This window comes from Pleuronectes platessa, chromosome 6 (assembly GCF_947347685.1).
Source record: "Pleuronectes platessa chromosome 6, fPlePla1.1, whole genome shotgun sequence".
NCBI lineage: Eukaryota > Metazoa > Chordata > Actinopteri > Pleuronectiformes > Pleuronectidae > Pleuronectes > Pleuronectes platessa.
In genome coordinates, this window is record NC_070631.1 from 21215605 (window position 1) to 21237890 (window position 22286).

General features: G+C 42.1%; 1 protein-coding gene across 2 annotated transcripts in view; it reads right to left on the minus strand.

The window, feature by feature from the left end:
- Nucleotides 1-15823: 15823 nt before the first annotated feature.
- Nucleotides 15824-22286, minus strand: part of mtor (mechanistic target of rapamycin kinase) — a 90958-nt gene continuing 84495 nt past the window's right edge. For both annotated transcript variants that reach the window (XM_053424464.1, XM_053424463.1), the window contains exons 49-58: nucleotides 21546-21668; nucleotides 20944-21026; nucleotides 20779-20851; nucleotides 20258-20332; nucleotides 19738-19873; nucleotides 18059-18124; nucleotides 17882-17962; nucleotides 17568-17648; nucleotides 16450-16555; nucleotides 15824-16302 (exon numbers count right to left, since the gene is read on the minus strand). In XM_053424464.1, the coding sequence (XP_053280439.1) occupies nucleotides 16287-16302; nucleotides 16450-16555; nucleotides 17568-17648; nucleotides 17882-17962; nucleotides 18059-18124; nucleotides 19738-19873; nucleotides 20258-20332; nucleotides 20779-20851; nucleotides 20944-21026; nucleotides 21546-21668 (840 nt within the window). In that variant the 3' untranslated portion in view covers nucleotides 15824-16286. The remainder of the gene's footprint in view (nucleotides 16303-16449; nucleotides 16556-17567; nucleotides 17649-17881; nucleotides 17963-18058; nucleotides 18125-19737; nucleotides 19874-20257; nucleotides 20333-20778; nucleotides 20852-20943; nucleotides 21027-21545; nucleotides 21669-22286) is intronic.

The following is a 22286-nucleotide window of genomic DNA, read 5'->3' on the forward strand; positions in this document are numbered from 1 at the left end:
AATAATCACACACAAGCATCATTGGCCACATACTTAGTTGTGATGGGAAAAACATGGATTGTTTTCCACTTCTTCCAATTCTATGAAAACTAAGCCAGAGTATTCCAGGTACAGATGCCACCGTCTTGCACTTTTGACTTCATTTGAGGCCAATGTCTGCAAGGTAGTGTTCATAGAGTGAAGCTGCGGTTATCACCTGTTTATTTGTTTATTTGTTTATTTATTTGTTTATTTAGAAGGATCCCCATTAGCTCTACCCTAGGACAGAGCTACTTTTAGTCGGGTCCACATTTAAAACATTCATACAGATATCAAACATTTAAAACATACATTACCATACCAATATCAAACATTGAAAACATACGTTATATTACAAATATCAAAAATTAATTTAAAAAATACATTAAAAAAATTATAATAATAAAAAATAATGATCATACAATATTACAGATATCAAAAATGAATTTAGAGATTATGCAATTTTACCTTTGTCATGATATAAAACACTGATATATCCAATTCCATAGAAGTGAAAACTGCAAACCATGTAAGAGAATACTACACATTTATGTACAGTTCATCACCATCTAGTGTACTGCAGAACTGTACTGACCTGTACTGCAGCCAGCCACCAGGGGGCGATCAAGAGGATTTGGGTTCACTTTTGTGGAGCTGTAGTGTCATCAATCTGTCATCAAAATCATCAGTAACTCGTCGTGTCGAAAATTACCCTTTGAAATTGGAGGTATGATCATTGTTTGACTTTGACCTCTGAAATTAGCTGACTGACGGAGAGGTAACGATCAACTGATCATGTTCTTCAAGTCACTTGCAAAAACCCTTTCACTGAATGACTGAGCTGTAGTGCGTCTGCTGTTTGGGGAGTGTGCAGCGAGTTTACAGAGCTTTTTCTTTTACAGGGAACAACTGCCTGCTGCTTCCAGAAACAATGTTATGGGAGCAGTGAGTGTGAACCAATATGGTAAATTTATGAGCCAGACAGCTCAACAATAAACTGAAACACACTATAAAGCTCTGTAGAGCTGCGAGGAGCTGCACATGCAGGTGATTATTCTCTGCAGGCTCAACAATACGAGCGCACCCTTTTCACAATGTCACATTGTTTTCACGTTGTGATTTAATAAGTATTTTTTTTAACAATAGTCGTGTTGGGTTTTAAAGATATTACCCAGAGTAAATCAGGAATAACAATAATATGAATAATTTAATTAAATGATGATGAAATGTGTAGTCAAAAGGAAACGAAAACCTTTCACACATACTGAACAGAGAAATAAAAGAGACAAAAGGGAAGAGAAAACAATGTAGAATGACTCAACCGTTAGTGTGTTGTTATATAAATATCCACTTTGTCGCTTGGAGTATAAGTGATTTGTAGAAAATGGTCTTAAAGCCTCTTGAATCGGCCTCAATTCAGATCATGTCTCTGAGTGACTGGACGCCACAATAATGCAATCCCATGCATCCCATTCACGTCTCATGAACGACCTCAGTGAAACTCCTCTGGTCCTCTGATGTCCTGACTTTAAGGAGGTACACAGAAACTGCACTACTTTAGGAGGCGGCAGCATCCTAAAAATAGTCCCTGTTTACCCTCCCGTGTTTAGTCGAGGCCCCGTGTCCTACAGTGACTCTTTGTGCCAGCTCACTGTTTCTGCATCAGCAGTGTCACCTTTGATCGCCTGACGAGGAAGAGAGAGAACAGATGAGTTGTTGCCGGAGAGGAAACGGTGGACACGGAACGGCAAAGGGACGGGGCAACATCCAAAGCAAGAAGCAGGGAGAGAAGAGGGAGTGGAGGGAGGGAGAGGAGGCTGCAGCAGAGTCAAGGATGAAAGACGAGAAATTTGGAGGGATGAGGGGAGGACTTTGTAGCTTTAGAAAGAGACAGCTTTTAAGAAAGTGTGTGTGTGTGTGTGTGTGGGGGGGGGGGGGGGGGGTAGAGGAAGAGTTTTAGAGGGAAAGGAACTCTGGGGAGAGGAGAGAGGAGAGAGATGGAGTTGTAAAAAAGAGAAGGAGCGAGCAGGCAGACTGAATGGAAACATCAGGGAGGAAGAAGGAAGTATAGATGCAAAGTGTGTGTGGGGGGGGGGGGGGGGGAAGTGTGTCAAAGAAAGCGACTGCTCTTTTGAGAGCTCTCCTCGTGTCCTGGCGGGGCACCACTCTGCTGTCAGGTCCACCTTCCCAGTAGAAGGGCTTCTTGTCACGTTAATGGCCTGGGAGGAAGACCATGTCACTTCATCACCTCGCTGTGAGGCCAACATGGCCGTGGCTTTTGTCTCCCCGGCTCCCTCTCTGCCTCCCGACTCCCTGGAACTGACTAATTGATCCTGGGAGACGGGCTTTTTTTTTTTTTTTTTTTTTTTTTGTGTCTCGCGGGCTGATGAACAATGTGAGGAAAAAGCCGCTGATAAAGGGGAAACAAGAAAGAGAGCAGGACGTGCGCCCGGCTCGGGATAATGCAGCCCGGTGTCTGCTGCAGTGCTATCTCATTTCCCCACACAAAAGTAACATCGCCACTTTGTAAATGAAAGTCAGTCAGGCGAAAGATGCCCCTCACGCTCGGGCGGCCCCTTCTTGAGATAATGGGCGCATGCACATTATTTCTGTAGACACAAGATCGACTGGAGAAGTGTGTAAGTAGTAAATGAAATTCATTCAACTGTGTGTGTGTGTGTGTGTGACTCCGATATCCGACCCTCCAAGCATTGCTAAGTATTCTCACAGGAATGCAGAGACTGATTGGTGGCCCTATGTCCTGTAACATGCATCCAATCGCTTCTCGGTGCGACTCCATATCTTGACTCGTCCCTGCTGGATCCGATCCCTACCTGTCGGAAGCTGTCTGCGGAGTTATTATTTACTCATCTGCCTGTGGACGCTAAATGCCCAAGGACGCAGCGGAGAGAGGGGGCAAAAAGAAACAGACGAGCAAACACGGGAGGAAAAGAAAACGGCTACATTCAAAGAAAGGGGGGAGAGGAAGGAGGAGGAGGTCTAGGCCACAGAGCGCCGGTGGAAGTAAGCCAAGAGAACAGAAGCGTGAAAAGCTATCTAAGGGAGGCGAGAATCTCCCCTCCTTCAATAGCTCTGGCCTTGTCAGATATGGTTATGCTTATTGGAGACAGAGGGGAGGGGGGGTCAGTGCACCAGCATGCCTCAGAACATCACTGCGCGGGGTTACGATAAGAATAGGGCACTGAATCATAGCTTACAGTGCAGTTATGTGTATGGATGATGCATGGTGAATGAATTGAAGATAGGGCCAGGGAGCCGGATGGGCCGGACACAGCTACACTTCTCCACGAACACAGCGAGAATGAGTGTGTGTGCCTGTGTGTGTGTGTGTGTGTGTGTGTGTGTGTGTGTGTGTGTGTGTGTGTGTGTGTGTGTCCAATCCTCCTGTGAATCACAATTTACAAGGCTCGAGGATCCTTGGAAGGCTGAATTACATGTAAGAGGGTCTCTTTTTTTTAAATATGCTCCATCTCCTCATTCCTCCTGTTGGCGACTGATATCCTCTGGAAGAAAATGGGCTGAAGCAGACATGAAGATAGTAATGCTACAACAGAGAGTGTTGTTTAAATGATAAAATGTCATAAAATGAGGGAAATGCCCATTACAGCCCAGATCTTCTAATTACCTCATAAGATATCGTAATAATATGGAACTGAGGAAAAGTTAAAATCATCACATTCTAGAAGTTTAAAACACCCAAGGTTTAGCAGGTTTTTGTTTTGACTCATAAATGAATTTAAAGGTCAATGTAACGTTTCTCCCCGTCAGTCGCGCTGCGTCTTCAGGACCGAGGCTTGCTTTCGAGAGAGGACTCAGGCTAGCTGGTTAGCATGCTAACTTAAGTAGAGACCATCAATAAAATATGCTTAGCTTATATTAATGCTAAACTGATAATAATAATAATCATAATAACCACGATAATCATAATAATCATTATCAATTATTTGTTTGTCAACTTTTATACAAGAAATGCAGCTCAGAGTTTACAAACAATATCGATGAAAACAGTAACATGTTAAAATGTAATTAGAAATAAGAAGTTTTAAGAAACATTGATATTTAAAGAAAAAGGAAATTCTATTAAATTACAAAAAAACAGCTGTTGATACTAATGTAATTGTAGCAATAGCAAAAACCTTTAAAGAATATGTCTGATTGTTATTAAATGTCATTCCTCAGAGCAGACTAGATGCTACCAGACTGTCCCTGAGGTCCTGCCCACACACAAACTTAACCAATAATCAGTCTCAGCTGTCAATCATGACGTTTCACTTTGTTTTCACAGCATCAAATAACTAATGAAAACCAGATTTACAGGCAAATAAACACTTGAAAAATGAAACATCATTGTTTTGAAATAAAATGACAGAATTAATCTTGTATGTATTTGACGTGTATGTGGACTTTTTATTTTGGACTATGTCCCATCTACATGCAGGAGGCAGGAGTAATGACTAACTGCAGCCAACCAGCAGATGATGCTTTGGCTATACTTTTGGGGAGAAGTGATGTCGTCCATCTTTATGTTCAGTCTGTGGACGCTCCAGTGGCTATAAGAGATGTACATAAGGCGCCTGATGAAAAGACTCAGAGTTCAATATCATCCTAGATGTGATATGTTGTCAGCCCTACTCTCTGCCATTTGGATTTAAGTGTTGCTGCACTTTGTAGAAATGAAAATTACAGTTGTGATGGTACCTGTCAGTGATGCTGCTCAAAAACAACATGATGATTCCTGGAATCTCAATTTCCTGCTCGACTGCTGAGTGTTCACTCGGAGTGTGTTTTTCTTTTTTCGGCTGCAGATTAATGCGCATTTGTTGCGCTAGTATTTTCGCAGGAAATGGCACAAACTACATTAGGGTGTCTACATTCATGTTAATGAAGGAATACGTCATGTGGTTTGGTTTATTATTATGTTTCAACCTCACAAATCAACCAGCACAAAATAAAAAAGAAACATTTTTGCAGGACGCTGCTCTAAAAGCAACAACAGACTTTTGTAACAGCCGATAGTCTGATGTGTTACTGGAGGAAAATCACAGCTGTGAGTCATGATGTAGTGACGTGGACCGCACAACACCAGGGCGCCGGAAATTCACCTCACTGTGAGGAAGCCTTTATTAGGGTTGTTATTTACACCTTTTCCTCCAACCACATAAAAATGTCTGCTGTGAAAAAGCTCTGTTTGCCGACTTCGATCTCGGGTATTGAACGTTTTAATTCACGCTCCAGGCCGAGCCCAACGTCCTGCCTGCTTTTGAGAGACACTGGCTGGGACAGGCTGCAGAAACCCACCGAAGCCCCCCACCCCATGATTTAACCAGAAAAGCAAAGGGTAGATTAAATGTTATGAACCCACAGGAAGACGTAAGCCTTTCCACCATTTTCACAGAGCGCACCATCCCATCTTGTCCCATTCCTCCCAGCTTCTCCTCTACCATCCCCCCCGCTCCCTCTTTCACACCCTAATCGTTGAGACTTACAGAAAAATCAATTTCCCCTACCCACCGGCCCAATGTTTCACCACTGTGTCTGATTGATGACACGCAGACACCATCTCACACCCTGCTGCTTTTTATAGCACCTCCGAGTTGGTCGCCATTCAGCGCATTTTTATGGCAAATAATAACAGGAGATGTAATAGCTATTCCCCCCGGTGAGTAAATCTGGCCAGGGAGACAAGAGGATGGGCCGCCCAGACAGCTGGAGGACAGTCCCACGTCAACAAGTTACTTAGGCTGAATGATTAGGTACATGGCTGCGAAGGGCTCGGAGCAATTTCACAATCAGATATGAAGGCTGCCTCCGAGACCACGGGCATCCAATCTGAGCCTTCAGCCCGAGAGGTGACAACAATGTCCACCGCTCTCCGATGCTGCGGTGGGCCAGTTGTATTTTAAGGCTCAGGTTTATCAGGTTTACCACAGCACAGCCCGCAGCCTCCTCACAGCCAATCACGGCGAATAACCAGAGCGGGCACGTTTTTAAAGAAGCTTTACTTCACGTGGAGAAAACATGGGATCATGAGCGCAGGCTGATCTGGTCGGTTCCTCCTAGAGTAAGATTTTCACACTTCCTCACAAAATGGCATTAATAAAAAACTCGAGCGTACACTAGCAGCTCTGTGGGGGGAAATACTGTGAGACAGGTCAGAGGACGACCACAGAATCGAACAAGACAACAGGAAGGACATTAATATGCAAGTAACTGCTCAACGGTGCGTGCAGAAGGATATCTGTAAATATTAAACCCGTCAGAGGAGAGCACCAACCACAACACAGCGATCTGGAGTCTAGGGCACGGTTACACCAACATTTAAAACCAATTCATCTCAGTAGAAATGCTGGAGTATCAGGGTTAGCATGCTAAATTTAACTGATTCATTTTTTATTTGTGCCATTGAACGAGTGGAAACTCCTCTGACAGTGATGCCCAGGCCTTAGCATTAGATTAGCCGCGCCTTAGCGTTGAGATTTATACAACCCTACTTGGCACAAAGGGAAACGCTACTGAAGTGAAACCTGAAATTGCAGGTTCTGGTCCAAACATAAGTGAATTTCATTCAAGCCTCACGTCTCAATGCGTCACCAGAGGGCAAGTGATGAGAATAAAATAAAAAATGTGCAATATGTGTCAAAGTGGAGAAATTCAGAATATTGGCAGATGAAAACATACCGAATGAAGTTGAGCGATGAGGAGACTGCAAATCAACCTCATCCTACAGTATGATGTGTCTCTAGAGAGCAAAGGACACCTACTTATAGATCATTAATAAACACAATTTGAACAGCACATACAATATGTGTGAACTCATATGTATATTTGTAATGTTCTAGTAGTGATGTTCAGTTAAAAGTTTGGTGTATGCAGACTTGAACTGATGTTACTAGTGCAAACATGTAAAAACATATAGAAACCTGATGTGTATATATAGATATTTCAGACAGCAGAAGTTAGGGCTAAAAATTACAGCTATAACGTGGCATCACCAATACATTGCTGCACGTGCAGCTCAGAGGAAAACATTGAACTAGCCTCCTAAATTAAACATATTTTAAACGTCTAAATTCTCTCTCTCTCTCTCTCTCTCTCACGGAGCCTCACTTCCACGTCCGTACAAAAACAAGATGGGAGCATGTCTCAGTCATCTCAGAGTAAAACAGTTTCTGTGGCGCACCTCCACTGACCTGCAGAACCATCTGACATCTACATGATGAAGATGAATGAGCTGAAACAAGAAGAAACCTCCAGTCTTAAAATAAGGAATTTGCACCCATCTTCCGTTAATGGAGCAGAAATCTGAGACTGCCTCAGTTTGGAGTTCATGTGCAGATGTTTTGTTCTGTAAATTAAATCTATAGTTTTTATTGGTTAGGAAAAAGTTTTATTTAAATTGACTTTTTCTATACATTAATCTCAATGTCTGTGTTTGGTTCGTACGACACAACTTTGAGCAGTTGTATGAAAATAATGTTGTCCTAATACATTTATCAATCGTACTCATGACTCCTTCTAATACAAACGCACATGCTGGCCACGCTGAGGTTCCCCTTGGGGCTTTGAGAAAAATGAAATGATTGGAGTCTGGTTGAGAGTGTTGAAATTCGAGTCGAAAATCTATGTGAGTGTGCAGTTATTTTTTGCAGATTAAGTGTAGCTCTCTCTCATCCTCGGATGATTGTTCACTTGTCTGTCTGCCATCCCTCGCTGTGATCCAGTAAAGTCGAAATACAATAAATAAATGTCAAGTAGAAGAGAATCAGTTCCTGCGACCGGTGCTGCAACTGCAAAGACACACAGTGTTTTAACAATCCCTCTTTATTCAGGGATGGATTCTGCTGAGCGTGCAGCCTCCCTGAGCACATTCATACAGGAGCTGACACACACACACACACACACACACACACACACACACACACACACACACACACACACACACACACACACACACACACACACACACACACACACACACACACACACACACACACACACACACACACACACACACACACACACACACACACACAGAGAGGTCACTGTTGGTCTGACAGTCCAATAACTGCATCAAGTTTGGAATAACATTAGCAGGCTCAGAGCGCTGTCCTCTGACAACAACACAGCGTCCCGTCTGTGTCTCTGCTCCACTGTTACCTCACTGCTGAATGCACAGATGACTCAAGTGGCCAGGCTTACAGCTAATGAGGACCTTTACCTCGCCCTGACCCGGATCACATGACTGGGGGAGCAGAGGGCTGCAATACAACACTGTCACCAAATGTGTTTTCTTTCTATTTGCATGTGTTTTCTTTTTATTTGCATGTGTTTTCTTTATACGCAGTGGGTTGAGGTCTCTCTGCCACCGTAACCTTACTATGTTTTGACAAGTGTGTGCTGGTTGACTCCCGGTGAGTAACGTGTCACCACAACAGGATGGAATAATAGCCACAACATTTTTGCTCTATCCTTCAAATATCTCCATGATTAACAAAATCCAAATAAAAAGCAACAGCTGCTCTCAAAGCGCAATGTCAAAATAATTTTCCATGAGCCTTTATGCACTCGGTATTTCTTTCAAAAGCAAGGTCTCGGATGCAGATATAAACACGAGAGGCTATTGAAGACGGCATGTGGAGATGTTGACCACTCCAGATGCTATTGAGCAATGTTTTTATAAGTGGGTTCTCACTTTGTTTGTATTTTGCCTTCCGATACAATGGCGATGCATGTGTGTGCTGACAAGTACCCAGGAAAAGAGATACACTGAAATGGACTCAGACTACAGGGATTTCAGGCTGAGAGAATTTGGTCTGAAACCTTGGTGGGTACCGAGGTTGGGCCCAGATTATCTGTTCTTGTGAGGGGTCACAGATTAATTATCAAACCTCCTAAACCGCCCACAGAATCATTTGGGGCTCCAACAATTATCAAAAATGTCTCTCTCATCTCCATTTTGTTGACCTGACTCCTCGTGCTTCCTCATGAGGTCACATGGGACGTGAGGTGTTGCGTCACTGCCTCTGGAGCAATAATCAAAACAATAACCGGCAGTGTGTCATATATCAAAACATTCAGATGATTCTATTTTCAAATCGAACCCAGCCTTCATTAGTTTGAATAAACAAGGCTTTATGACTGAAAGTATTTAACATATTTGAAACACACACTGTTTTTGGTGGGAAACAGTGACATGATGATAACTTGTGTTTTGTGTTTCCTGGTTTGACGTCATCTCATCTTCGTCTCACTTCAGCTCGGCCGCGTCCTCCGACCCTGTTTTCTGCTTACATTTTCTATTTGTGTCTATAGCTACACCTGTAAACTGTGTGTGGGTGTTAAAGCATCAAGTGAGTGCTTTTGTTTTTCACTCATGAAAACTAGCAACATTTAATACTTACAGGATAAGTTTGGAATCGTTTTATCATCATTTAAACAATCAATGAAAAGAACCGTTCAGTAGCTCAGTTCCCTTCATCATTACATTGTGTTGTCATTCAACAAGTCACTTTAAACACAACATTTATTCTTCTCTGTAGGAGAATTCTTCTCATTGCTGTGTGCCACTGTGTGTTTTTAAAACTACTACGAGGGTGAATCAGAACAGTGAAGCTCCCGATAAACATGTTATAAAGCCCCATGAAGCTGCAGATCTTGATAGTTATTCTCTGTAGGTTCGTCTCTACGACCCTATTTAAAACTATGTAATGGTTTTCACAGTGTCATTTGATCTATGATTTATTTATAAGCATCAACACTCCCAGAGGCCTTGGGTCTGTCAAGACCATCTTCTCTGAGCACGTTAGGGCTGAGTGCAAGCATTGGTAGTACTTGTACCAGTTTGAGGACTTTTATTTCATCCAGATCTAAGCACTACAGAAAAGTTGAAAAAGGCCCTATCTCACAACTTTAAAGACAGTAAAAATGGGGTCTTCCTTGCCCCAGCTCTTTACTAAAATCAGTTAAGTCGATTTTTAGGAATCTAACAAACAGATGAATACATACCTCCTTGGTGAAGACAATTCTAACTATACAGGATATGAACCAGTCATTACATCCAATCACAAGCTCCCTCTTTGCAAAATATGCAACATATTAAGCATCGACCAATTAAATCCATTGTCTCATCTATGGTATGTTCAGGATCAAATCAAATACTCGCCAGTTGGATCAGCTGCTTGTCCTGTCTCACTATAAAAGAATCACAGACCAGCACAGTTGGTCAACACAGACATTATCTCACTGCGTGCAGCTCGTGGACCTCACTCTGTATTCAACGAGAACATTTCCAAACACGTAACCACGTCATGGTGCACTTTAAAGGCAGTGTTATGCAAAATGCCCACTGCAGATTGAACTGGCCCAAGTTGTATCATTGGTCTGTTGTTATTCATGTTGTGCAGTTACAATAAAATATATGTTTGTAGACGACTTGCTTTTATTCACTCATCTCAATAAGCTACTAGCACAGAGTCTGTGCTGGAGATTTGAACCAACACACTACTTAAATGATCCCACTGTTTGCTGCTGCTCTGTGACTAACAGATGATTATATAAGCAGCAAATCTTTGGGCACACATCTCTGTTGACCCGACTCAAAGGAACATTAATAGACACGGTAAACAAGTCTGAAGCTGGCAGAGGAACATGTCTGAAGTATCCTCCGAGAGGAGCGGATCCCGAGCGGCCTAAACTGCTGTCAGGTCCATCGATACAGGCTTTACACCACAGTGCACAGAGACAGCCCGAGTCCTGGTTGCAGGCTCCCACTTTAAACAGCTCCAGGGCCTGCTATCGAACCCCTCCGGCTGGCCGTCGATATCACCTCTGTCTCTCCCTCTCTCGTCACAGCTGTTAGCCATGCCAACCAATGTCATGGTTTCTGACTGAAACCATGAACTGCAAGTTTCTCCTTGAGCTTCTGACACAAGGTCTCTCTCCCTGAGATCCAGTGTTCGGTCCCTTCATCATTTCTGATGAGAAAGTGAATTTTGTCCCTGAAATAGCAATTTTAGTTTGATGCTTCTCTGAATTAATGGAGAACGGTGACACTTCCCCACTCCTCCCTCTGGATGCCTGTTCTTGCACTTGTATATAACTCTGGTGAGTGGGGACACTAACCTGTGAGAAGTGTGCAACTGACAGTCGGTCGCAGTTTAAATCTTCAGAATCACGTCCAGCAAGTTCAAGAGTAATGCCGAACTGTAGACGAGTTAAAAAGATTAAGAGGTCATTAAAACTGAGCATTTATGTCAGATTTAGAAGAATTCTAAACAGAGTGTGACTAATGTGTGGATACATCAGGACGATCAGATTTGCCCGAGCACCAGTCGCCCGTTTGCAAGAAGTGACCCCTGTCGGTGCTGTTGTGAAGAGAGCCACAGTGAGAAGTCGCCTGCTCGACACAGGCAGGAGAGGAGATAAGATGCAGTGGGTAACAAAGATCCTGCATTTCAGATAAACTAAGCCCATGAGGTTGTTTGCACGGTGACTGCAGGCTACAGTGACCAGGCCGTGTTTAAAGGCCAACTCCTCACGCCAAAGTCCAGAGGTGTAGGTTGTGGTGGTGAGAGAAATGGTTCATCTAGGAAATTACAGGTCTATTAATCTTTCATATTGAACTAAGTGTTTCTGGTGATTGCGTCAGTGATTGACTTATTAGATGTTTCCATCATTACTCTTTACCTTACCAGGACTTATACTGCACCATCCAGACTATGCTGTCTGTACATTGTTACACATGTGAATATATTGCTCAACAAATTATGATGGGATATAAAAAGTTCTAGATTTATTCTTCTAAATCTTAATTCAAGCTTCATTCAGGCTAGTAAATCTCTCACACATTTTTTTATTTAGCCTCAAAATTTGTTCCACATATTCACTTTATTAAAATCCTTGTACTTTTCATATTCGTCCTAACCTGTAATTCTCATTTTACAAACATGAACTTCACTCAACTATACCGTAATAATTCAATAGTTGTAGTTTTATTAACAGGCTCTTGGTCTGTAATTTAAGAACCAATTTAATAATAACTGTACTGGTATGTTTATGTAATACGAGAACTGAATGGTTGTAGATTTTGTATTTATTTCACCAAATACCTACCACACACAGTGCACACTGATTTAACTGATCCAAAGTCTTGTATTGATCTTGACTGAGGTTTTAACCTAATTAATATGATGAAATATAACACGGTTGACCTCTTGAAAAAAGCAGGACATCGATCCCTCACTATAGAAGAATCCCAGTGATTCCAGTGGAGCGAGGGAGCTGCGGCAATGAACCCAGTGATCCATCAGATTACCAGTTAGGAAGGTAGTGGAGGGGTCAGGGGACCAGGGAGAATCTTGGCTCCGTCATGATGTACTGATGAGATCGTGGTGGTTAGCTGAGCAGGTTTACACAGCACTGAATCAACTCAAACCAACAGTAAAAGGGGGGAGGCACTGGTTTAGAGGGACGTGAGAGTGGGGACTGAGGAAGAGCTACATGCAAACCAGGTGGGAAGAAAGCAGCAGCAGCAGAGTGCATGGACAAGATGAGAACAAGCAATGGACCGAAGGGATCTCATGGTTCAGGTTGTAGAAGGTTGAACCCTTTCACATGAAACTTTGCATTCAACCGTGATTAATGTTCTGCCGAGTCAACCCCTAATGTTAAATAGAGGTCAAATCACTCTGAGAGGAAGTGTGGACCACAGTCTCATCTGCTGAGAGCACCATGGGAGAGATGGTGCCACAACACCGACAGCAGCACATTTCTTTCTTTGCTGGAAAACAGCGTCTTGCTCCCTCTGGGTTAGGGAGTTGAAATATCTCAGGGCCCTGTTCTTTAATGAGGGTAAAATGGAGCATGATATGGACGGGGACTCTGGTGCAGCATCAGCTGTAATGCAGGCATTTCACCAGAGCAAAGTGGAGGGTGTGGAGCTTGAAGGTGGAGCTATGAAGTGGACTGTGGAGGTATGTTTCAACACTCAGCTACAGTCATGAGCTTTAGGTAATGACAGAATGAGGTGTCTCCTCCAGAGGACGGTTGTGCTCCCCCTTTGAGAAATCTCGTCACTGCTCCTTTGCATGGAAAAGAGCCGGTTGTGATCGTTCTGACATTTGATCAAGACGCCTCCTGGGTACTTACGTGTGGGTTTTTCCAGGAATATGACTGGAGACACTGTGATAGACTCAGAACATAATGAAAGGATGACATATCTCACCTGGCTTGGGAACACCTGGTGATTTGGATGACATTGGTTGGGAGAATGGTTTCCTCTCCTCCCAAGATTTCCATTTTAGCCGTTTTTCTAAATCACCCAACTTAATGGGAGTACAATTGGGAAGGAAATGAATCATGCAGTTTAGCTGAACATGAGGTGAGGTCACCATGGAAGGAAGGTTGTAAGCAAAGAGAAACAGATGGACAATCTCCTCAAGGGAGTTTAGGCAAGATTTTCTAATGTTTAGACATTTAAGGCTAATTAGATTATTTAACTGTAAAAGAGAATCTCCCTCTGGTTTTTCTGCTTTGGTTTGTGTGAAATGGAAATGTTAATGAGAGCCCTTATTAAATCTCTGGGGTCATGAGGAGCTAAAGAGGGTTCAAAGAGGTGGAATAACTAGCCTGGATGCCAGACGAACTTAGCCCCGCCCACAACAGATTTGGTCGGGCAGTTCGGTCTGGGGTCGCTCCATTGGGAAAAAATTATGGCCGGACCGGGCCAATCAGATTGTCAGGGCGGGCTTTATACGATGATTGACAGATGATCAACGGTAACGTAATCAACCACGTCATCACAGTGCCCTCGGGTTGAATTCGTTTTCAACAAACATGCCTGCCGCTGGCGAGCTGAGATGTGTAGATGCTGCCATTGAGTCTGTTTTAGAAGACATCGACAGCGCATTCATTTTGAAAGAGGAACACAGAACGTGGAGGCGACGCCAAAGCACCGCGCTAATCCCTATCGCCCCGGCGCTTGGCTGTTCACAACGGACAATGAAGCGACGCTGAACCGCCGGGCAGCGCTAATAATATCACCCGTTGATCCAGTAGATCGCTGCACGGCTTTGTGCCAGTCACACCGGAGGCTGAAGCACCGCGCTGCACCAAGGCTGCCTCGCGGTGCTTCAGCCTCCGGTGTGACCGGCACAAAGTTTTAACATGGGAGTGGATGGGAGCCAGCTGTTATTTAAGGCTTGGCGCTGCGCTGAAGCGTCCGGTGTGAACCCGGCGTTAGTAAATAACTCACAATGCGTTGCTTAGCATACGTCACATACTACGTTGCTCTGATTGGTTGTAGGTCTAGCCAATTGAGCGAAGAGGAATTTTACTTCCTGGTCAGTTGAAACACGCCCCATAATTTTTTCCCAATGGAGCGACTCCAGACCGAACTGCCCGACCAAAATGTTGTGGGCGGGGCTAAGTTCGTCTGGCATCCAGGCTATGGAATAACATCCAAAGGGAAGAACATGTGATGGAAGATAAGATCAAGCATGGAGGGCACTGCAGCAGGCAAAAAGAAAAACAGGTCAGAGGCCCTATGGGGGAGCATATAGTGGTGAATGTGTTGCTGTATCCCATCATTCCTAAAGTTTTGGCTCAAGGTGCTGAGCCTGGACGGCTTCGTGTGACAACCTTAATGGCTGATGAAGCGTGGCCTGCTGCATCCCCAGTCTCCACCACCAAGCCCGACACCGTCCCTCATTTAGGGGCATTGTCTCCCAATGAGTATCATTTGTCACCACTGCCTCGCTCCATGCAGCCGCTCGGGCTGTTTTTCTGTGGCCCTTGCCCATTTCCACAGTTGGTAAACAGCTAAATCCCTCTCCCAATCAATGCAGCCTATTTAACTTGAGCTATTGACTCGCCTGCACCTCGGCAGACTTGAGAGGCTGAAAAAATACAAACAACTTAGACGGGGGGAGAAAGAACAACAGAAATGGTGACAAAGACTATGAAAAGTCACATTTCCAATAATGAGCTTTTGGTGGCAGGAGGGGAAAAAAAGTGACAGGGTGGAGGGAAAGGATGAGAGGGAGGAGGGGGGAGGGAACTAAAGGGACAGCAGAGAGGGAGTCGATCGATATATACAGATAATCACCAGGCCTCTGTTCCAATGTGTAAAGAGTGTGACATTGCAGAGGTGGGTACGGCAGGGAAGAGATCAATGGGCTGCTTTTTGTTGATCCGTAATCCCTAACTATCTACAAGTAATTAACCTTCAGGGGAGAATGCAGTGAGGAAATAAATTCGAGAAATACGAGGAGGAATAGCAATGAGCTCAAGTAAAACAGAAACTGCCTTTCATTGACCAGAAAACTGCAAAGAAAACCAATTTGAGAGTTAAGTCTCCACTGCTGCCTCTGCAATTTGGGGCGTTGGGATTATTTTTTATTTGTCAGGGACTAGTTTACTGTGAATGACCATGTCACCCTGTGGTTCTTAACATAGAAATAAATATAGAGTAACTCCAGTTAGAGCAGGTACTCTCACCTCGAGAGTTGGAAATGTAGTTTTGTTCTGGGTTTATGTTTTGGCCTGCTGAGTGCAACCTCCTCCCCTAAGTAGAGAGGATCTTATTAGGAGTTAGAGTGCCCTCTGTGGGCACTGTGAGAAAAACAAGGGGAGAGGTACACCTGGTCTTTCAATAAAAGAAAAAAACTTACCCGATGCCAAAAAATGAACGATTTTTATAACATAATTTTCCCCCTTTTCTATTTATAACCAGAGTGGGTGTAACAAGATCAGCCAATGTCAGAGGAACACAGCACAGAGACAGTGGTTTCTCTGCAGGATTTATTGGCACACAAATGCCGGTACACAGTACTTCAGGATGAATTCAAATCAAATTTTACTTCCATCTTGTCAGTTTACATTGAAAGAATGCTTGAGTTAGTAAAAAGGCAGATCATCTCTTCAATTCAAAATGATACAATGGACTGGAAGGGTTTCACCTTGAGTGAGGTAAGAAATGTTTCAACACTCTGGCCACATGTATAGAGCTTGTAGTGATCATGGCGTTAAATATGTGGAAGAGTCATTTGAAGAAATGATCATCGGATAAAAGCAGAGAATCATTTCGACAAGTATTTTGTCATAAACTCAAAATGTGTCACTGGAAAAATCGTACAATTCGACAGCAGTTGAAAAACAAAGAAAAAAACATCCTCTGTTGATCTGCATCGTGGCTTCAGTGGATTTCTCTTTGAGTGGAGTGCTTCTCCTTGGCTGCTGCAGACTTGTCTTCACCAAAATGGACACCTGAGGGAAAAACCATATTCATCAAAGTCTGCTAAGAGGTAATAGGTCATTCAATTAATCACAACATGACTTCAGACAAATTAAACATCCAGGCTTTGTCACTGCTCTAACTAAACAGTGAAGCAGGGAATGTCAAGGAGTACTGACCACCCGATGTAGCACTGGCACAGGTTTTCATGCGACGTGGCTTGTTTAATGAGGAGCTCCACTTGTGTTGGCACATCCAGCGTCTCATCGTGAGAGAAGTCTCGACCTGTAGAGGAACAAACTCTCGTCACAACGCTCCACCTTTGACAGAAAGTTCAGCCTGGTAAAAGTAGATTTCCTTCATGTTTTAAAAGAATTTAACCAGCAACACAATGGCTATTTTAGGGTTTTACCTCCACAGAAAAATGTGGTTGATAAGCCTACAGTTAAGTCATATGCAGGACTGTAGTGGTAATACAAATTTGGGTAAACTATCATTTTTGGGGCAACTCTCGCGCGACTTCATTAAAATGGTGGATGAACTGTAGTCCCCCATATACAAAACAATATTATAGACAGGGAGACAAGAGCAACTGAATTATATATTTCAATAAATTAGCATTTTATTATTATAATTGTTTATATGTACTGGTGTGGGATAAACAAGGATATAATGTAACTAAGTACATGTACTCAACTACTGTATACAAATTTGATGTACTACATTACTTAAGTGTTGCAGTTTAAATATTAATTTATACATTTACTCCATTAGATCTCAGAGTCAAATATTGCACTTTTTACTCAAATATTATTTTCTATCTAGCTATAGTATCAAGTCGCTTTACAAATTAAGATATTAGCATCCAAAACATATTAAAACAGTATATTTCTACTATGCATGTTTAATAATACCAACACATAACAACATACACAGAGTTAATTCATTGTGAAAATGGCCAATGTGCATTGTCATATAATGCTCAGTAAACAATGGTGTTGAATTTGAATAAAACATTTCCAAATCGGACGTTATCAAGTGACTAGACGCTGTTTCTCCCCCCCCCACTACAGTCCTGATATTATATCTGCAGACGGGTAACAATGATCATTTGCAGGACTGCAGCACTGAAAAAAGTGTATATACAAATTAATGAATCTTATACTATATTTTTGTTTCAGAACATCAGCAGATTTGACATGGTTAACAAGTGGGAGAGAGTCTGTAACGGTACATTAGTAACGATTTGTCCGGAGTCTTTTTTCAGTCTGTGCCTGTTGGGTGCTGCAGAACTCACCTGTAAGTTTGTCTCTCACTCTGTTGATGATCTGAATAGCTTTCTTGTTGAGAGCTTCAGGCTGTACCAGGCCGTCTCCAACTTAACAAAAGAGAAAACACAAACACACTGGCATCAACAACTTCACAAAATTCATCAAATATAATGGCTCCCTCTCTCCACCAACACTCTTTACAGCTGAGGGAAATCAAATTGGGCCTGAGTGCTGCATTAGAATAACTCAGCCACTGTGGTACAGCAGCCAGAGAAAACCTCAAAGAGTTGTACAACTACAGATAATCCATGGAAAGAAAATAAATGAAGTGGTGACTCACTGAAGGAGTGAATGGATTCAGGCACTGTGGTCCCTGGTTTCTTGTGTGTGGTCTCTCCGAGGTCTATTCCCTCCAGAGCCTCTGCAGACGACAGCGAACACTCACAGGTTAGAAACTCGGTCTCACATCATTAAGACAGAAACAGCAACCAGCGGTAACTTAAGTTTCCAAACTCACCCACTGACTGTCCTGCAGTGTACGAGTCGGTCCTGGTTCGGGAACGCTTGTTGCCTTTGATGGTCGCTGTGGGACCAACAGGGGAAAGTATGTAAGTTCTTTTTTTAATTCCTTGAGAAACAATGAATAAGTTAGGTCGGTGAAGGTGAACAAAATTCCCCTGCAGAGATTAAGGTGGCTCAGCAGTGTGATATTACTGAATATTTCCGTAGCTTTATTTTAAAGGTATGATTAGGTATATCTTTGCTTCTTAAATGAGCAAAATGACCCCATTTTGAAATAAATGACATGCTTGTGCCCATATATGTGTTATAAATATATTGTGTTCACAATCCTTCTGTGCAACTATGCTGCAAAACCACATCACATGCTGTTTTCACACTATTATCTTTAGTGATGATAACATTTCAGGGGAAAGCTTTCATGCTGCACTAGATGCACAACACGGACGTCTGCAGCATGTTTGTAAAAATGTAAGTATATGCACCTGCAGGTAGGAAGGAAGTTCAACTTCCAAATATAGTTAGATGTTGGTGTAAGGATATGGTTAGGTGTGGTTTGGACTATTCTTCGCTGCTAATTGTAAGTAATATAGTGCCTGGTTGGGAGCGTGGTTTGTCAGGTTTGCAAGGCTGGATGCTAGATACTGTTTTATAATCTGGCTCAGCTCCTCTCACAGCGTTCAGTAAGACATCTTCATATTTGGTAGAGTCAATATGGCTGCAATTAATTTCATTCATCAGAACAAGATAAGTTGTGTTACTTCACTCAACAAAGTAACAAAGTCATTGGTTTGTTTTTTCATTTTCCTTGATTTCACAGAAGATTAATGAATCTTGATTTTTATGGGGACTGTTGGGCCTGGACAGAAGACTGCACTCTACTGAGTGCTATTCTAGACTTTACTGTAATTAATAGATGAATAAGGACACACAATGTTGATTTATCAAGTTTTTTGTTTGATTGTTCAGTTTTTTTAAATATCCAAAGAACACCACCAGTTGTCATGATGGATTACAAAGCCCCAGGAAGAAATATAACAGCAGACATTCTACAGGAGAAGTAAAGTAAATTCTCTCCATACAGTAACTACAGTAAATAAAAAAATACTAATTAAAGTATTGCAGGAGTATCATCGTTGGAAACTGGAAAGACCTGAGGAGATTAACATTCCACACACACAAATTGAAGGGCCTATACTGATAAGTAATGTAAACAACATGCGTTTCACCCCCTCCAGTCCATTATTTTAAATATGTTTTAATGATCACAAGAAACAAACTACTGGATTATTAAAATTTGATTAAATTAAAAAAAGTAAATAATGAGCCTCATTTATGATAAAACGTATTCGTCTGTTGTGGATTCAATTTCTTCCTCCAGGCAACTCTGAAAGTATTTGCTGGGAAGCCGCTTCATTCACTCTTGAATGTAACCGACGACCTTCAGACATCGACACCACTTCTTTCATCATTGGCTCCATTTAGCAATATAAGCCAAACAGTGACTCAGCCTGTGATGATTAAATGTACGTTAAGTGGAGGAATTTGCACAACATTCATTCATTATACTGGGATGAACTAATTCACATCCACTTCCTTATTATGGTCAGTGATGCTGTTGTGTTTGTTTGTGTTTGAAGCATGAAATGTGTCTGCTACTGTTCTCCTTTCACTTACTGTCCATGAGCCTCCAGTTGAGCAGCGGGTCGTAGACGAAGGCCTCCAGCACGGCCATGACGCTGTCCCGGTGCTCCCTCAGCACCTCCATCACGGTGTGGCACGTGATGCGGTAATTACCGTCCAAGCCTGTCACCTGGCACATAGTCAGACACACACTTTACAAAATGCATACAAAATAAGAACTTAGATCTGGTGTTTGTGTCATACGGTTTGGAAGGTAAGTGAAGAAGTGCTTTGAGGTTTGGTAGAGGAGCTACTGAATAAAATGTAAACCCTTGAAGCTTTCATATTTAATTCGTTTTCATCTCTGCTCATTCAATAAATGCCACAGTGAGTCATAGTTTCTGTTAAAGCGCTGCGCACTTGGAAAAGATGATCATTTTGACAAAAGTAAAAAAGCTTTGAGAGAATTTAAGTTCAGTTTTGCAGTTCACTGGAATCTTTATTGAACAGATTTCTGACCGACAGAAAACTTTCTACATACAATAATACACACACAGTGTTTGGAGTTGCCTACCTCCATGGCGTTGGTCAACATCCTCGTCAGTCTGAATGGGATCTTCTCAGGGAACTTCTCTCTGGTCATGGCCACCTGTCAAAGGTTGTAATGAAACTTAGTCTCATCAATAAAAGAGAATAATATGTTGGCAACGATAGCTACGTGTACATGGACAGAGATACTCTGATATTAACTGTTAATAATCTGAGTAAGACACTGCCATGAAAACAAAAATTTTCGATTACCTTAACCTGAAAAAAGGTCACATGCTGACCAAGCACTAATTGAAATCATGTGTAGTATTCAAACCTTAATCGAATTATACAAACATGTATACATCTCACTTGCATTATAGCGTCCTATGGGAGTTTTCACAGCTTATTGCTACATCAAAATGTAAATCTTGAATATGAATGGAGTATTCTATTAGTAACTTGTGTATACACCATATTCAAAATTTAGAATAACGTAAATTGTCAGAGTATCGGTGTCCATGTAAATGTAAAAGGTCAATGTTTGGTTAGAAAATCTCTTCTCACCTCAAAACAGTCTCCAAAGTCAATGTGGAGAATCTTCCCACTTAATCGATCCAGCATCAAGTTGGACGGATGCCTGACAAATGGAAAAATTGTCTTGTTGTTAATGTTTTATAATGTTAATGGTCATTATTCTTATAATCATTTAGAGATAATGCAAGACTTCACCTGTCACCCAGTCCGAGGATGTAGCCCACCATTGACATCACAGCCAGGGAGCGAGTGTAATTAGTCCTCCTGTCGAACCAAACCTGGAGGAGAAGGAACATCTGGGTTATGAGATTTCTTCTGGTTCACATTCGAGCAGAGCAGTGTGGAGAACAGCAGAGAACACTCGGGCAGGCTTTCCAGACACTTAAACATGTAGAACATCAGGTTCACAAAGTGTTATGCATGTCATTTAAAGGTCTGTTTGTAAAGTCCTGCTGCGTCAGTTGTTGGAAAGTAGGATAAAGAGAGAAAATAGAGTCTTCAGTGGTTCCAAGTGTTTCACTTCACTACAAGTGTTTTCCTTCAATTATTTTAAATGTGAGAGACTGGACTCGTAAATTGGACTCAGTTAAAAATACTATTATTCCTCTTATCTAATGAAAGACTGCCAGAACATCAATACCTCTTCTAAAATGTTTATTTATAGAGAAGTAGGTTTTCTTTTTCTATAACCAAGCACTCATTGGGGACATTTTATCTCAGGACCACCTGAAAATGAGGATGGATGCTGAAAAGATCAAGTACACTCAATCTGTTAACAGAAAAGCAGAGCATCGCACCTCCGAGCTGGGGCTCTTGAGCCAGAGGAGCTTGGCCAGGTCATCTCCTGCCGTGTTGTTGACGGCATGTTCAAACACCTCAACCTTCTCCATCAGTGTCAGGTGGTCGTAGTCTGGGGCCATCTGAAAAACAAGGGATCATTCAAGTCAAACGATGCAATCAAGATAACAAATACCAAAGGAATATAAACCTGCAACTGTGATGACGCACAACATTAAGAGTTTCAGAAAGCCCATGATACATTACAGACAAAAAAACAACACATAAAGACTACTAGAGGTCTTTCTTTGCAGCCTGGTTCGCCACCATCCCAACGACTGTAAAGATTAGGGTGTAAACTGTCGGTGTTTTATAGAAAACAGTTTCCTGCAAACTTGAGGTAGAAGAGAAAAAGTCCAGAATGAAAATTTACTGTTGAGTCTTAGATTCAGAAAGAAACACCATGCCTCACACTCTCAGACGACCATTTATCACTGTCTTACCCTCCCATCGTCCTCATTCTTTATCTAAAACTGATTTACTGCCTGACTGACAGCTCAGCATAATATCTTGCAGGAAGGCTTTAATTGAATGTAACCCATAATTAATAACTAAAATATCATTAAGAAATAGGAAATAAAACATTTTCATTTATACATAGTTGGTAGAAGAAAAGGTATGTCTGCAAATTTGCAGTTTGTTTTAAAGAAGTCCCCATTTAAAGTAATGTCTGTAATGCCTCTGGGTCAGGAGTAACAATC